Source organism: Podarcis bocagei (genome assembly GCF_964188305.1).
Source record: "Podarcis bocagei genome assembly, chromosome: 6".
Taxonomy (NCBI): domain Eukaryota; kingdom Metazoa; phylum Chordata; class Lepidosauria; order Squamata; family Lacertidae; genus Podarcis; species Podarcis bocagei.
Window position 1 is genome coordinate 73,245,538 of NC_138130.1, and position 17,139 is coordinate 73,262,676.

Below are 17,139 nucleotides of genomic sequence, written 5' to 3' on the forward strand. Positions count from 1 at the left end.
GCATCCTGAAAAACAGGGTTAATGCTCTACACACCCATTCCTGACCTCTATTTGACAAACAAGCAATGACAAATATTTTGTTTGCAGAGAGGTTAGCATGCAAACATATCAAATCCTCTAAAGTAGTGGCTTTCAGATCTTCACAAAGCCCTGTCCAAACCCATCATGGAACCCGCAGAGCAGCAGGAGACTGGAAAAGGTTTACACCGAGTTTATGGAGGGTAGTAGCCATGCCTGTTGGGCATCATCACCAGAAATGAAAGTGCCCCCAGACTTCTCCAATGGCTGCACAGACTAAAGATCATCAACAGAAAACATGCAGTTTTTCCAAGTACATTTGTCACTACTGATCTCACTGGGAAATCCTAGGAATCATGAGAACCCACTTTGAAAAATTCTTTTCTACACCAAAAGAAATCTGTGATAAGAAAACAAATTGAAAAAGCAACTCCTGCCTTTTGTAGAAGTAATGCAGTCACTTCAGTGGTCAGTATTCCAAATCAGAAAAATGAAGGGCTGATAGCTTAAGCTAAACAAACTACTTACAGGTGCTTCATTAAAGGATGGTAAATTATTAACTGGAGCACATCTTATATCTTGCTCTCTTCAAAATAGTTTCCAAGTCTGATTCATAATTTGCTGAAATTCATGGTGGCCTTGAGAAGCTCCTTTAATCTGGAAATCTTCATCTTAAATAAATTCTCCACTTCGAGAAGTTTGGCTAGTCAGATGTAGCAGGGAGAAAAAAATTTGTACACACAAATAAGACAGTGACGTTGGCCAAGGGTTTTTGTAAAAAAAGGTTGCGTTCATACTTGCCTTGGTAAATTTAAGCATATATAGCATTTCCTTTGTTTATAATACATGAAATTGACATGTAATTTAGTTTTACTTGACAAGTTTTTATACTTAAAAACACTAGCCTCAGCAGCTAGAGTCCATGGCTAAAGATTATACAGCATCAGCACAAGCAAAGCTCAAAGAAGAATAAGTTACAGCTTTTGGTTCCCACCATTTCTTCCCCAACTTGGAAATAAATCATGACAAATACTCCAGACTTTTCCTTCCTCCTTTAAAGAGTTCTTGTGAAACTTCAAGAGGTTAGCATATTATAGGCCAGGGGTAAAGGATTTGTGTACTTTTTCATTGCTTTGATGGTGGGGAGGGTATTGAAAACAAGCACACATTAAGATTATTATTTAGAATTGGGCTAAAGCTGACCATGGCATTGGTCACCCAAAGGCTATAAATGAATTAATAAATTGAAGGGCTCTGTGTGTGGGGGGGGTGAGTTTAGGTACATAAATGGTTAAAAGTGCCATCTTTCCTTTTCCCTGATTAATGGTTAGTTAAGGGCTAATTGTGCCATTGGCTTCAATAATAAGGAGCCAAGATAAATCATCTTTTTTAAAGTCTTGAACTTTCACAAGTAATTCAACAACTGCAGCTCTAGAGAAATAACTTGTTTACATCTCTTATGTTTATAACAAAGCCTTTAAAGAAAATATACGTTACAGATTTTTAACTGCAAACAAAAATTCACATACAAATACAAAACTGCTTAGATCTTACACACAGATGTCTACATGGTCAAAGCTCTTCTAAATTCTAAAAAGAAAACTTGGATGCATATTTCCCCCACCAGATAATCTTGTTGTGCTGAAGTGAGAGTGACTAACATACAGTAGGTGATCTATAATATGATCATGATATTCACACTACATATGAAAACTAGTAATTTAGACCCATATACTGCTTCTGAAGTGCTTTATCTATTTCAGCTACGCCGGTCAATTGTGACTGCTGATATTACCTAACCCCCAGACTACTTACACAACTTAAATCCTGCTGAAAAGTCCTCAAGTGTTTTAGGTATGTGTCCAGGTAGATTAGGGAAATAAGAACTGACAGGAAACTCTATTGCTAAAAGAAATTAAGTCTCAACAGTGTTCCAGCAATACTAAATGTAAAACGGCTGGGGATAAAAGTGTAAAGTTATGTTCTACAGATTGCTTTAATGACAAAACTAAAGTGGATTAAAATGCTGTCTGAAAATCCAAGAGTGTCCCTTACTTAAAAATACAAGATGAAGGTCTTCTAGCATTTAAAGTAAAGCTTTAAACCAAAATATGGATACATATTGGTCTGTGTGTGGCTTTCTTTTCCTCTTAAGGGATTATGGGAAATATTGAAAACAAAACTAAAGCAGGATAAAAGTACAATCATCATTTTGGTAATGCCTTTTTCTGCTGATATTCTTTATCGGTCTCAAATTGACAAAGGAACATTAACAAGCACTGGTCAAGACTCATGATTAAGAAAACAATCAAAATACTGATTTACCTTTTTCCTAATATTTATACACATGTAAGATTGGTGTCTAAGAGTGGAATAGGCCACAGAGAAATTACACAAAGCTTCTAAACAGGACTTTAGAGCTAAACTACCACAGCCAGAAGTCTGAGTTTATGGATGTTTAAAATACTAAATGACTTTTTGCAGTAGTCTTTTCAGGTTCTATGCTGACCAGAAAGCCAGAGTCTATCAAACTCAATGTATAGCAAGTTACTCCCCTTCTATAAAAGTAGCCTTAAGGAGACAAGCAATCTATTACAAAGTAGGAGCTGGAATTCTTGAGCGCAGCAGCATTTAATTTAAATGGATTAAAGAGACAGTAACCTTTCCTCTGTCTTCATATAAGAATAGTTGTAAAAGAAAATTCTTAAAAAGGTACCACTTCCAATGTCTTTATTTTCCATAACCTTGTGAAATTAATTGCACGAAGCTACAAAATTAGCAAATGCTTTGAAATCTGTATACAAAACATAAATTACCTCTACTTTTAAACTCAGTTTTTTGTGCACCACTTAGAAACTTTTAAAAGTGGCACCCAAAATAGCCATACACCACTCTAAAAAAGGAAACTGTTCCTTTAATATCATACCCTCCCATTTCTCCCAACTCTCAGATCTCAATACACAGCTAGTCATCATGTTCACGGACATTTCCAAGGTGAGATTTCATGTTCCGTTCCCATAACTTCTGGTTGTCAGAAAACCCATGCTTTCCTTTGTTGAAAGAATTTGGTCCTGCTGAAGTTGGAGTATCCCTGTGATAACAGAAAAAAAAGCATGTAGCCAACTTTATCAGTTTCATATTAATAGTTTAGAAGTCCAGGTGCACATGCTAACCTGCTAACATGCAGTAGGTACCTTCTTAAGTTTGCTGTTCAGAAAAATTTAACACCGTCATCTCTTTCATTGTGAGGCAATGAAAGATGCCTCTCTAGAACTACTCTCACACAATGGAAAAAATATAGTGCAGAAATGTCTTCTATGCAGCTACAAAGCAGCAGTTAGTGACAATGCCCACAATACTGAACCTGGGAATACTATGCAGTGCGCATACGCACACACACTTTGAATATGTTGAATATTAAAACCCCAATATATTAATATTGCTTGTCTGCCTAGAGCTAGATGGACCATGACCTTAGAGTCAGTTTATAATAAAAGATGTATCTGCATAATGAACAGTCACAGACTGTTCAGTGTGCTAAGATACTTTTTCCAGATTAGCTTCTATAAACTCTCAGGTTTTGGGTCATTATGATTCAGGGATATTACATAACTTTCAAAAATATTGTACTGAAAGACATAACCTGAGCAGGGTGAAAAGTGGGTATGAGACAGAAGAGACAAGACAGGATGGGATGAGAAGATCTCGTATAGTTTTGGCCATAACAAGAAAAACTGTGAAAGGTTTTGAAATGATGTTGTTGCAGAAAGCAAAACTACAAAAGCTACTATGTAGAACATCTTTCTGTCACCCCACATTTTCCTAAAATAACAAGTAAGTGCAACTCTACCTTCCAATGTTCTTCATGCGCATTTTAGCTTCTGGTGGCATCTCTTCAGGTTCACTCTATTTTCAAAGAAAAGATGAACATAAGAAAATAGTTACAAATTCTAATCAGTAGGGGTAAAATTGTGGCATATGAAATAACGAGCACATTACAAGCCTCTTCTAAATTCATGTTTACACTTAATAACTTTATATTTATATTCAGAACAAAGCAGGCAGTTGCAGCTCTATATCTAGAGGGATCAGATCTGAGCCAGGGAGAAGTATGCACATTTTTCTGACACATGCTCCCTTCCATGAACCTTTTTTTATTCTCAAATTAAAATTCAAGGTTCTATCACCAATACTGCCAAAGACAAAAACCAAAACAGATCCAAGTTCCCCACCCAAAGAGCACATAGCATTTACATTTCTCTCATCTGCCTACTGCCAGTTCTATTAAGAAGCAAAGATAACAGACTCAAATTCAAGTCAAAGGGACGATTGGTTTCACACACCAGGGGGCAGTAGTAATGTGTTTTAGAAACACAGGAATAAAAAAACCACTCCAAGTCTGAAAAAAGCGAAGGCTGGAAAAATACTTTAGATTTGTACCGTCTATCAGCCTTGTGCAGAAACGGGGAAAATGTCAAACTGTCAAATTTTAAAGACAGGCAACAAAGAGTGATACCCAACTATGGTGCCTGCTGGCACAGCTGGCTTCTGCTCTCACAAATGGGCTTGCCCCTTCTCTTCTCTGCAAGGCCCCTGCTGTGTACCATAATGTGTCCCCTCCAGAGAAACAGGAGGTGGGGCAGGGCTTCAAGAAGAAGGGGAAATCACTGACACAATATTGGACCTCATGCCAAAGTGTTTAAATTATTTGAAATTCAAATTTCAAAGGGCATTTACAGATTTCAGATTTAGCAGAATCCCATGTGTTTGTTGTATTGGACTAGTAGTATATGATACTTTCTCTTTCCTGTACCCATACTTGTCCTGGTCAGAGAACACCATACTTCTCTATTCTAAGAAAATATATTTACTTACATCTTCATCTTCATTGAAGATTGCTGCTACAGAAAGCGTTTTTGGAGCTAGGGTTGGAGTAGGCTCTTTAGGTTTCTGAAAGAGAACAAAGACAGCACTTGTTTTTTGTCCTGTGTTGTGAGGGTTTTTTGTTTTGTTATACGTATTTGTGGTTCTTGTGGTATTTCCCAAATCTACCTGGAAATCCCCATTAGCCACTGAAAGGTGGAATAGTTTAGAAAACAACAATAAGCCCCTTAAGTTCTTTAGATGCTTGTCAATGGATATTTGTACCTTTAACCAAGGTTCATGCATTATATTTATTGATATAAGAATATATTAGTGTAGCTATCTTTTACCAGAGTAACTAACCAATACCACCAGTATTTTGCTATGTACTCAGTACTGCATAACACCTAAGTCAGAACAAAAATCACCAACTTCAAAAGAATTTTTTCAAGCAAACACCACACCCACCAATAGCTTCCAGAATTTTATTCCCTTGCAGCAGTGTATTATTATAAATGTTTATGGATCAATTAATATTGAAATAAATAGCTTTATTATTTTTTATGCTTAACTAGCATCCTACCCCAAAAAACACCTTTATACAACTTTATAATTCACAAGAAATTGTGAATAGGTGTATGTCAATCTGAACTTTTTCTACAATTTATTACTGTTGATCATGGCATGCGTAAGAAGGTTAGCATAACCTCATCTCAAATGTGTCCTGGAAAGCATTAGGAGACATACAGCGCTCCTAATTCCTCGTGTAAAGATCATCATATGTAAATCTAATGAAAATATTATTAAGCAAATAAGCAAAATAGGAAATAGACAGGAAACTAGGATAAATTCATTAGCACATTAGAATGATTGGAATTATAGGAAATGCTTATCTCAAAGCCCACCTTCCTCCTCCATTAGAATTCACTGCCTAAAATTAATACAAAACCCCTAGATTTCCAATTGTTAGTTAGCTTTTGAAGCCCCAACCAAGAACTTACTCAGCGTTCTTAAAGAGCCAACACATGCTCCAATTGTGTATACCTGGACAGGCATAATCTACCCTGCTTCCATTTCTTGACTTGCTAGTAGTGTGGGTTCTGTGGCGAAATTGCCACACTCAGTTTCTGTAGATTTTTGAGACTAGTTAGGGATTCTTTCACTCCTTAGATTAAAGTGTGTCGGTATTGTAGGATTTGCTGCCTGTATATCTATTCTGTCACCTTCATTTCATATAATAAACAAAGCTTTCTTTAATCCTTTTGTGTAAGAACTTCCTTCGGGCAGAAGATTAAGTGTAGACACATAGTCATAACAGATGTACACCATAACTCTAGCAAAAGATCCTAAAACACTTGGCAGTGTGTGTATGAATACATGTGCATGCTGGACATGCATGTGGGTTCAGATACATAGTTTGTAACAGTTACAATATTTTAAATGTTTATTGATCAATGAATAATGAAATAAAAAGCTTTAATTTGTTTTTTTACTTCTTAACTAGCATGCTACCACAAAAAAGACACTGCAACTTTATAATTCACAATAAAACATTCCAATAACTTACATTTGCTCCAAGCTTGATGGATATTGCAGGTGGTTTCTTTGCAACCTGTGTGCCAATGGCAAACCCAAACTTGGACATTTTGGCAGGAGCAGGCTTTGTGTCGGGGTCGTCAGTTTCTTCATCAGTTGCCGGCTTCTCCACACTGTGACTCGAACTTTCCCCTCCATTACTGGAAGAAACAGTCTTAGTTTTCACAGGTTTTTCTGCCTCTTCTTCAGGTCCTGGTGAAGTCGAAACAACTTACCAAGATGAGCTATTTTTACTGAGTGGACTGATGGGAGCAGCAACCTCATAAAGCACTGTTATGCAGAGGAGACTTTTGCACTTACAGTGTCAGCACCTCCACAACTGTTTATACAGAGCACACTGTAAGAACATAGACATATAGTGAAGGGAGCTCCAATCACGTGACTAATGCAGAACAAAATTCTTCAGTTACACAAAAATAAATCAAAATAAGTCTTTAAAGCCACAGGGCACCACTATTACTACTGCCAAGGGCAATTCAGATCAAGGTACAGCAAGTTATTAAAGCACACGTCTTTATTGAATAATTTTAGAGGTCTTGCTTTGAACAGCCCCCATTTATCTTAGATTATAGTTGTAACATTGATATTTAAAGCACAAATGCTTACATCACAATAAAGTTCTTAAGGTGGAATCTAATTGGTGTATTTGCACTCATGGAACAGCTTTTGATCTAGCAGATCACAGGTGCCTCTGCTAAGGAACAACCGTGTCCATTGTTTCTCCCTACAACAGTGCCCAGAAAAACTGGACACAGAGAACTGGGAGTCCTGCTGAATAGCAAGGAAGGTGGTACAGGAAGAAATCAGCAAGAAATGCCTCCCCTCTAATTTGCAGAGGCATCTGCTGGAACAAAAGCCCTTCTGCAAGTGCAAAGGCACTAATTGAATTCCATCCTTTGACTTTAAGAAGTTCAGTGAAAAAAGCTTGACATCTTTTAAGAATATAGCACTTGTATTTATATAGCACTTTGTGGGTTCAAAGAAGGAAATCAGGATTAAAAATATGTGACCACCATAAAAAGTCTAAAATGACACATGGCTTAAGTTTTGATGCTGAGGGCAGGGAAAAAGAAGAGGAAATGGCTGCAGTCCTTGACAAATTCACAACCAGTGTGCAACTGTACTCAAATTACAGGGATCGTTACTCAAATTAGAGTTGTTTTAACCAGCAAAAAAAAGGAAGTCTGTCCATCTCTTATTATTCTATTCAATTCATTCATTATACTTAGTTAATCCCAAAATGTTACCTAGCCTAGTCTACAGTGGGAATTGTATAATACTGCAGGTGGGTAGCACCAATATTGCATCTCTTCATGTGCACTGGCTAACTTTATACAGATTAACAGGGCACCTTCCTACATTCTTAGAAAAGGATTAGACAAATTCATGGAAGGTTATGAATGCTACTAGCCACAACGGCTATGTTCTTCCACAACACTTGGAAGCAACATGCCTCTGAATATCAGTTACTGGGAATTGCAGGTGGTCAGAGCACTGTTGCATTCAGGTCCTGCTTACAGTCTTCTCATAAGCATCTGGATAGTCATTGAGAGACTAGGATACTGGACTAGATGGGCCTTTGGACTGATCCAGCAGGGCTCTTTTATATTCTTAAGACATTAAAAGTTATAACGATACATAGAGAAGATGGTTTTTAACACCTGCTTAACACTGTTTTGTCTCCCCAGGCATTTTTCAGAACATTGATATCAACTGTATGCAAACATGCCTCTGTTCATTGCGCAATTTTACTGGATTCATTTTTATTTTATGGTACACTCCTCTGACTTTTTTAAAAAAATATGAAAGTCAATAAACATCCTTAAAAATACGGAAAACTGTAATGCCAAATTGAGAATATGGGCATATGGTTGAAAACGTTTAGTTAGAAACGTAACTTTTAGTCCTAAAAATTGACACGGCGAAGTTTCAGAAGAAAGGAACTACTGTAGCATTATTGCTGTAAAGGAATAGTGTGTGTTTGTAGTCAAACCCTGCCCATGTCCAGCTACACGAAAGCCCCTGAGAGTCCAGTGTGGCGTCTATAGAGGACTGCAGCCTTGGGCCAATGTTGCGCTAAATTTTGAAGGGACTGGCATTATTTACACGGGCGCCCATCCGCTTTACGAAACAGCTGCACTTCAGCAGCGCAATGTTTCAGGCCAAGCGGCTCTTTGAAATCGTTGCCCTGCCACAGGGCGTGATATACAGTACTGTATATTAGGCACTACGACGTCTTCCACGAGGGGTTCGCACTCCCGCCCAGCCACAGGGACGGGGAAGAAGCGGAATTATGAAGGATACAGAAAGCCGAGGCACCGGGAAATGCAGCATTCAGGCAGCCCGGGGGGGGGGGGGAGGGGATTTTGGTGAGTCTGCAGAACGACCTTCACCCACGGAAGCCACGGGGCGTCAGAAGCCGCGCGAAAGACGAGGCTGCGACTTGGCTCCCGTCAGAGGCAGCGAACTCGCCTCCGGTAAGCAGCCAAATCTCTTCTTGAGGGAAGAAGGTGGTACCTGGAGCCGCCGCTCCCCCCTCCGAAACCAGCCCTCGACCCTCTCCCGCCCAAACCCAGCCACAAGCGGCCCCCCCACACACATTCCCGACCAGAGCCTCGCATAGCAACGCAGCGTGTTTACCTCCGTCAAGAAGCGGCCGCTTCAGCTTCACGTCGCCTCCTTTGCCGTCCGCCATTTTGCCCCACCTCCTCCTCCCCGCGGCTGCGTCCACGGACTATGCGCAGCGGCGCCGCTCAAGCCCGCCCACGCCTCGCGCCGTCAGCGGGAGCAGAGAAGCGGCGGCTAGAGAGGCTCCTGCGTTCTCTCGGCTCGCTCCGCTTCCGGGCGGAAGTGGTCGCAACTTCCGGCTTGGAGCGGCCGCTTCTTTTCTAGCAGTCGACGCAAGGGGATTGGTGTTCCTAGAACGCCTGTTGATTGGTCGTGACGTTGTCCCTCGCGCTTCGCTCCCCCCCCCCGCACCCAGCCACCCTCGATCGTTCAGGTCTGTCATTTTCGGAGAATCGTCGTAGGAAAGGGAGCACAAGGGTCGTCTACTCCAACCCCCTGCAATGCAGGAATCTTTTTTTGCCCGCTGCGGGGCTCAAGCCCTGAGGTTAAAGAGTCTCATGCTCTACCGACTGAGCTGAAATAGGGCGAGGAAGTCTCCTTGACTTAAGAACTCGAGGCCATCCAATGAAATTGCCAGCGCATTCCGAAGGGATAAAAGTCCCCGCCTGCGCGCTAGTAATACGTGGGAAGGAGCTGCCAAAATATGGTTATGTCCGTCAGCTGAAGGGGACTTTAAAGGGGGCTCTCCACAGCTGAGAGGGTGGGGTGGGGTCAGAATAAAAACCCCGGGAGGGCTGCTTGCCTTTATGCTGGCATCCTATCTCAAGTTGCTGGACTAAGTGGCATAGCTGTCAACGTTCCCCTTTTTTTAAGGGAAATTCCCTTATTCCGAATAGGATTCCTCGCAAGAAAAGGGAAAAGTTGACAGCTATGCTAAGTGGACCTTAGGAGGCCTGGGTGTGGTGTCGGGTTATGGTCTAGAGAAATGCATGTTCTTGTTACAAAAAAGAGGTAGAATTTCTAGACACTTGTTTTCAAAACCAGATTTTCATGGGTGGGGGGGGGGACCTGGCTACACACTAAGGGTAAAGGTAAAGGCCATTAGGTCCAGTCGTGACCGACTCTGGGGTTGCAGCGCTCATCTCGCTTTATTGGCCGAGGGAGCCGGCGTACAGCTTCCGGGTCATGTGACCAGCATGATTAAGCCGCTTCTGGCGAACCAGAGCAGCGCACGGAAACGTTCACCTTCCTGCTGGAGCGGTACCTATTTATCTATTTGCACTTTGACGTGCTTTCAAACTGCAAGGTTGGCAGGAGCAGGGACCAAACAACAGGAGCTCACCCCGTCGCAGGGATTTGACCCGCTGAACTTCTGATCGGCAAGTCCTAGGCTCTGTGATTTAACCCACAGCGCTACCTGCGCCCCTACACACTAAGGATAGAGTTGCTCAAATTCAGTGATCTTGGTTTGGCACTTGTTGCAACTCCAGTTGAAGTACCCAAGGATGTTTTGTGGAATCAGTTTCACCTTATGCAATCATATGTGGAACAGGTGCTAGTGGCAATGCGTCCAACCATGTGCCCCTCAATCCCTGTCCTTCCTAACTTACTAAGTCTAGCAGTGGGAGAGGAGAGGAAGGGGTGGGCAAGGATCAGTAATGAGTCAAGCTGGTGAAGAAGCCAGGGCGTCTCCTACTCCTTCTGCGATCAGCTCCCCTCCCAGAACCAGAAAAGGTATGAAGAGGGCGGAGCCAAGACAGCCACAGCAAGAAGTCTCAGATTGCTTGGGAAGGACCCAGGAGAGATTTAGACAGCTGTAGAAAGGCAGGGACTTTCAGTCCCCACAGCTGTCTCATAGGGGCAAGATATAGTGGGAGGAGTTGCTGTGCTCACTAGGCCTGGCCTCCTGAGTCAACTGTTTCCTTGAATAAAGAGTTAACTTCACTTATCCTCCTACACCAAAGATTCCCAAGTAAGCTTAGCAGTCATGGGATAATGGGCCATGTGTTCTTCTGGTTCAGTAATTGTTTAAGGAGCAGCAAGTAGAAACAAATGGACAGTTTTCACAGAGGGTTATAACAAATGGGCCCCCTCAAGCATCTATGTGTGACTGATGCTTTTTAACTGGTTCATAATGATATGGAATTCAGGGTGAGAAGTGAAGTAGTCACATCTCCTGATGACATCAAATGGTTCAGGATGATAAAAGCAAAAATGGGATTTTGAGTTCCAAAAATGATCTCTCCAAACTGGGTGAATGGGTATCAAGAAAAACAATTCAATGTATGCAAGTCTAAAGAGATGCACATTAGGACAAAAAAATCATTGACATATATGCTAATAAGAGTGAATTGGTAAGAAAAGGTTTGGGGACAGCATAATGAAAATGTTGATTCATGCACAGCAGCTGTGAAAAAAGTGAATTCTGTATTAGGAGTCATTAGGAAAGAAACTGAAAAGATGTATAAATTATGCAAGTTGTAGAAAGGTTTTGTCCCTGTCAAAATACCTGGAGTAATCTGATGAAACTGAATATGGGAAGATTCAGCAAAACAAAAGGAAGTACTTCTTCATACAGCACATAAACTGGAATTTGCTGTCAGACAATGTATTGATGGCCACCAATTTGGATGGAGTTGATGGAGAATAAGGCCACAGTGATACCTCGGGTTAAGAACTTAATTCGTTCTGGAGGTCCGTTCTTAACCTGAAACTGTTCTTAACCTGAGGTACTTTAGCTAATGGGGCCTCCTGCTGCCGCCGTGCAATTTCTGTTCTCATCCTGAAGCAAAGTTCTTAACCCAAGGTACTATTTCTGGGTTGGCAGTCTGTAACCTGAAGTGTCTGTAACCTGAGGTACCACTGTATTAATGGTGGCTAGTCAGGATGGATGTATACTACCTCTGTATGCCTCTGAACACCAGATGCTAGGGAACATGAATGGGGAGAGCTGCATTCATATTCTGCTTTTGGGCTTCATAGACATGTACAGTGGTACCTTGGGTTAAGTACTTAATTTGTTCCGGAGGTCTGTTCTTAACCTGAAACTGTTCTTAACCTGAAGCACCACTTTAGCAAATGGGGCCTCCTGCTGCCACCGCGCCGACGGAGCCCGATTTCTTTTCTCATCCTGAAGCAAAGTTCTTAACCTGAAGCACTATTTCTGGGTTAGCGGAGTCTGTAACCTGAAGCGTTTGTAACGTGAGGTACCACTGTACTTGACTATTGATGGGTCATGAATCTGATCCTGCAAGATCTTCTTATGTTCTTAGAATTGTTTTTTCTATTGTATCTTTTGCTGTAATTATCAGTTGTTCAATGCTTGGGTGGCCCTTGGGCCAAAAAGCACCACATAAGCAACAATAATGATAATGGATCCAATTTGTTAACATTAAATGTCTATCTTTTTCCTTGTAAAAAAGGCCACATAACTAATATAAATCAAGTAAATTTCCATTTATTTTTCAATGCTAGCACAGCTAAGCTCGTATTTACATACATCTACGTAATACCTGAATACAATAGTCATATTTGCAATTTACCAGAAAATGTAGGTTCCTTCTTGTCCAACAACTTTATAAAGCAGATAAAATTCATTGTGCTGCCCTAGCATTCGGAAATTGTTCTTAGTACAGCAACAGTGGCATGCTGCTGAACTCTCAGTTGCTTCAGGTCTGAGCTAGCCAGTGGGGGCTGAAGAAATCTATTCTGCTTTACCAAGTATGGGCTACTGACACACTGGACATAAGCATCTGTGGATCTTTTGGAGCCAAGGGTGCTTGTGAATGATATAAACTTTCATGACCTCATCTTATAGTTACGTATTGTGAGGGAAGTTCATTTGGGATCCACAGCTTGAAAGCCAATTCCCTTACTAGAATAGGGTAGTGAAGGAGTGAAGGTTACAACATGCACTGTCAAATTTTGATATTATTGGGCTCTTGAATAACTTCTGGAACTTATCACTGAATATTGAATAACAGGCAATAAATATGTCACATTCATTTTTGTAGAAAAGCATGTTCTTGTGTCACTTTGGCTGACACCCATGCAACTCAAGAGCTAGAGAAAAGTTTAAGCAGTTAAAATCTTAAGGTTAAATCTTGATTTAATTCAAACTTACAATCAGTCAAACACTGGGTGGCTAACATGCAATTAGGACACATCTTCCCACCAGTTTTTCTGTGTTTGCCGCCTGGAGAAATTTTGTGCAAACTGCTTGTGTGCCTTTCTTTGACCAGCCATTTTTTCATGCAACTTTGTTTTCTTCCATGTGTCAATTTGCTGCCTTGACCAGGAAGAAGTATCCACAAAGCCTTCGTGTTTTCTTTGTGGAACAAACTGCAGAGCTTCCTTCCAATTCCCAGTATCTTTCAGTGTTAATAAGATGCGCATCATTTGATCCAGAGTGAGATTTTTGGCACCCTCCGCCCATTGCAAGCACCTATCCAAAGGAAGGCGTGCTGTTGCCAAGTCCAGCCGTTTTGCATTAGCAAGGGAGAGTCCAGTCTTCATTGATTTATCAACTATTGATCCAATTATATAGATCTTATCATGCTCAAATGTTTTCATCACATTGGGAGAATCAGCAGTTAAGTAGACAAGTTGATCTTTTGGAAAGACTTCAACATAAGACTTTTCTGTCACAGTCACAAACAACTTGTCCCATGCTTCTCCGTAACGTTTGACAAATTCTTTGTGATACGGACCACCTGCTTTGAGATTACAATAATGCAAATGAAATGGGTCCAAAGCTCTACGATTGGCCCCTTCACATTCCATCAGCTGTTTCACTGTATTCTCCATTTCTCTGCGTGACATAGAATTTTCGTAGTTCATATCATACACCAGAGGCTGACCAAAGATCATAGACTGGGCTGCTCTCCAGTTGTACATGGCATCCTGTGACCTAGTCCAAAACTTAGGGAGAAATGTATTTGGTAGCTCACCACCAGCATTTTCCTGAGCGTTTAGCATTCGTTCCTTGTTTGCTTCATTTCGTTTTTCTTTCTTTTCTCTGTCAGCTTTCTTCCTGTTTTCTTTTATAGCCAAGAATTTTAAGTACTTCCTTATGGAACTCTTGGTGGGACATTCATTTAAAGTCTTGAAATCTTCTTCGCTAATATTTTCTGGAACAAGTCTGCCCGATAGTCTCCACATCTCAATAAGTTCCCTAGTAACCGCTAAAGGAGAATCTTCTTCACTCTGTGATGTTCTTTCAGTGGCTTCTTCTTGCTGCGCAGACCGCATTACATGTTTCCATCCATCCAAATCTAGTTTCTCAGTAGCACTCGGTGAGGAGTCCTTGTTTAACCAAGCCGACAAAACCAAAGTTCTACAAGTTATGACTCTGCTGGGCATTATTAAAAATAATCTCCTTTTTGTCCCATCTGATGCTGCTAATTGGAAGACAGATCTTCTAATAATATTAAATAGATGCATATTTTAGAAGTTTGTAATTGGAAATGTGATGTGCGGCTGTTATCTGCAATTATACAGAGAAAACAGAAGATAATTCAGTATTAGCAAGCTGAAGCTGCTCCTAATCTTAACTATCTTAAAATACTGCTCACTTTGTATGTCAGTAAAAACATGCATTCTAGTCTCGTAATAGAGCAAGGGAGAATTGATGAAGCTGTCTAAAGGTGCCGTTCTGTACCTCTTTACCTAGAAGTAAACTCAATGGGACTTTCTTCAGGGTAAAGATTTAAATGAGGAGTGGGGGAACCATGGCCAAAAGGCAGCCTTCTGAGTGTTTCTTCTGACCGACAGGACCCTTCCTATGCAATGCCACACCCCCTCACTAGCCCTCCTTCATGCCCTGCTTGAGTGTACCTGGAATGTGTCGCTGAACTGTAATAATGTCATTTACTTCCTAGAAGAGGAGGAGGGGTATTGTAGAAATGGCTGGTTTTCAGGTGGCTACAATCCACTGCGCCACCCTCTTTTGCCCCTGACTCTGCCCTCCACTTGCATACAGCCCCTGGAAGTCTCCTCATAAGGGAATGCAACCCTAAAACTAAAACAAGCTCCCGAGGCCTGATGAATAGGATTGTATTGTGAAAATTAAGAGACTTTAGGCAACTGAAAATGCCAGTTGGAGAAATGAATGTGATAGATACTGAGAAATAAAAGGCTGGACATAAAAGGAAGAGCTGGGGTGGGACAAAGCTGTGGGATGCTTCAAAGGGAGGGATAAGTTTGTGTCATATGCAAAACTTATTGGAAAACTCAGTGTATGGATTTAAGGAGGAGCATCAGAGTTCCTCAGTTCAATAACCCTGCCCTCTATTATAGCTCCATGCATTGATATTTTAACAACAAATAACACTGAAGAACCAATAGAATTATCAGCCTTTTCTCCTTTCACCCTCATAGGTCCTTCGCTTACATCAGCAACAAAGTCATTATCCTATTTCAAAGCATAATGCAAAAGTCTTCCTAACTGGGGGAAATAGGTTATGCACTTTACATCAGACATTTATTAAAAACTCAATACTTTGAAATAAAATGTTTAGAAATTCATATGAGAAAATACATTCAAAATGCATTTTTAAAAACCCAAATATTAATGTGGAAACAGCATGTACAAGACTTGTAAATGAACTCATGTGAAAATCTCACAGAAATTTTCTGTGACCAGAAAACCTTTTGATATGCCCATCTTTAATTACAGTACATGGGCGCCACTAATTTCAGTAAAGCTTTCAAATGAGCTCCATCTGCATTACCACCTTGATTCAAAATAACTTTATATATAACTAATTTTATTGCTGGTGGCCAAATTCAATAAACACAATTTGCATTCCTAAAAAGAGGACTAGGAGCAATTGGGCCTCGGACCAGAAATATCTATGAAATAAGAAGATTGGTTTTATAGAAATATTAAGTTACCTTTTCTTTTGTCAAGTATGCAGTTACTTGCTACTATGCTTTGAAGCCCACAGGTTCTGGAAGTAAACATAGGTTTGAGAATATTAAAACTGGTTTCCACATAGTTAAAGTGCTTTAAGAAATAAGAAGTTTGACAACTTTCCTCCACCAATGATCAGCTACAGCATCATATGGAATTGTTCTCTAAGCTGCACAAAAGCTACATGTCATATAGAACTCTTTTGAAGACTTCAGATAACTCTTTTAAGGGGTTTCCCCCCCCCAGATCAGTCTTCTCACTCCTGTGTTGCCCTTTATCAGGACACCTCCCTTTCGCCATCTACACTACTGGGGAAGAGAAACCAAAGAGCCATAGTTCAGTTGTGGAGCACTGTGCAGACGGTCCCAGATTCAATCTCCAGGTAGGCTTTCCTGTTTGAAACCCTAACAGAGCTGCATAAAATTCTGAAACAGATGGACCACCGATCTAGCTTGGTATAAAGCAGCTTCCTATGATCTTTTAACTCCAGACAAGGAAATCAGTTGCCTTTTTTATAAAAGGAGAAGCAGGAAAAAGAGGGAGCTATCTGTTTCTCTATGGAATCAACATTCACTGCCTTGTGCACTTTTAACACCCATCTTCTAGCTCCACACACTTTCGTTCAAGTGACTTCCTCACAGCAGCCACAGTAATACACAGCTAAGAGCTCTTAAGCCCATTAGTTTCAACCAGATGGAGGCTACAAACCTATAGCATACAGCAGGCATGGCCAAACTTGGCCCTCCCCATGTTTTTGAGACTACAACTCCCATCATCCCTAGCTAACGACAGTGGTCATGGATGATGGGAATTGTAGTCCCAAAACATCTGGAGGGCCAAGTTTCGCCATGCCTGGCATACAGGTTTACCTAGGAGTAACTCTTAGCTGGACTCGAGGGGACTTACTTCTGAGTAGGTACACCCAGAAATCCAGCGTGCGCCTACGCAACTCTATATATTTGAAGGTCCGTAATGCCGTTCACATTCTGCTATCCCAGCACTACACCCGCTCAGAAAATATTTTCGGCGCCATCCTAAACAATCACCTCAAACAACTGAAGCTCCGCGCGCTCCACTCCTCCGCACATGCCCGGTCCGGCTCCAATCACCTTCCCGCCGGAAGTTGGTATGCCGATGCTCCCTCCTCCCCCCCTCGAATGGTTCCGCTAACGTCACTAGGC

General features: G+C 41.0%; 2 protein-coding genes across 3 annotated transcripts; both read right to left on the reverse strand.

Moving 5' to 3' along the window:
• Positions 1-881: 881 nt before the first annotated feature.
• On the reverse strand, positions 882-9,274 carry PCNP (PEST proteolytic signal containing nuclear protein). Its single transcript, XM_081198090.1, has 5 exons — positions 9,118-9,274; positions 6,449-6,669; positions 4,894-4,968; positions 3,869-3,924; positions 882-3,109 (listed from the first exon to the last, which is right to left on the reverse strand). The coding sequence occupies exons 1-5, from the start codon at positions 9,170-9,172 to the stop codon at positions 2,983-2,985; spliced, it is 534 nt and encodes a 177-aa protein (XP_081054216.1). The 5' UTR covers positions 9,173-9,274; the 3' UTR covers positions 882-2,982.
• A 3,212-nt stretch (positions 9,275-12,486) lies between these two features.
• Positions 12,487-17,120, reverse strand: TRMT10C (tRNA methyltransferase 10C, mitochondrial RNase P subunit). 2 transcript variants are annotated; one of them, XM_081199025.1, is made up of 3 exons: positions 17,005-17,120; positions 15,940-15,995; positions 12,487-14,530 (listed from the first exon to the last, which is right to left on the reverse strand). In XM_081199025.1, the coding sequence occupies exon 3, from the start codon at positions 14,485-14,487 to the stop codon at positions 13,201-13,203; it is 1,287 nt and encodes a 428-aa protein (XP_081055151.1). In that variant the 5' UTR covers positions 14,488-14,530; positions 15,940-15,995; positions 17,005-17,120; the 3' UTR covers positions 12,487-13,200. The 2 variants fall into 2 exon arrangements, with proteins under 2 accessions (XP_081055151.1, XP_081055152.1); XM_081199026.1 differs by having other exon boundaries at positions 16,865-17,006.
• Between the last annotated feature and the right edge of the window lie 19 nt (positions 17,121-17,139).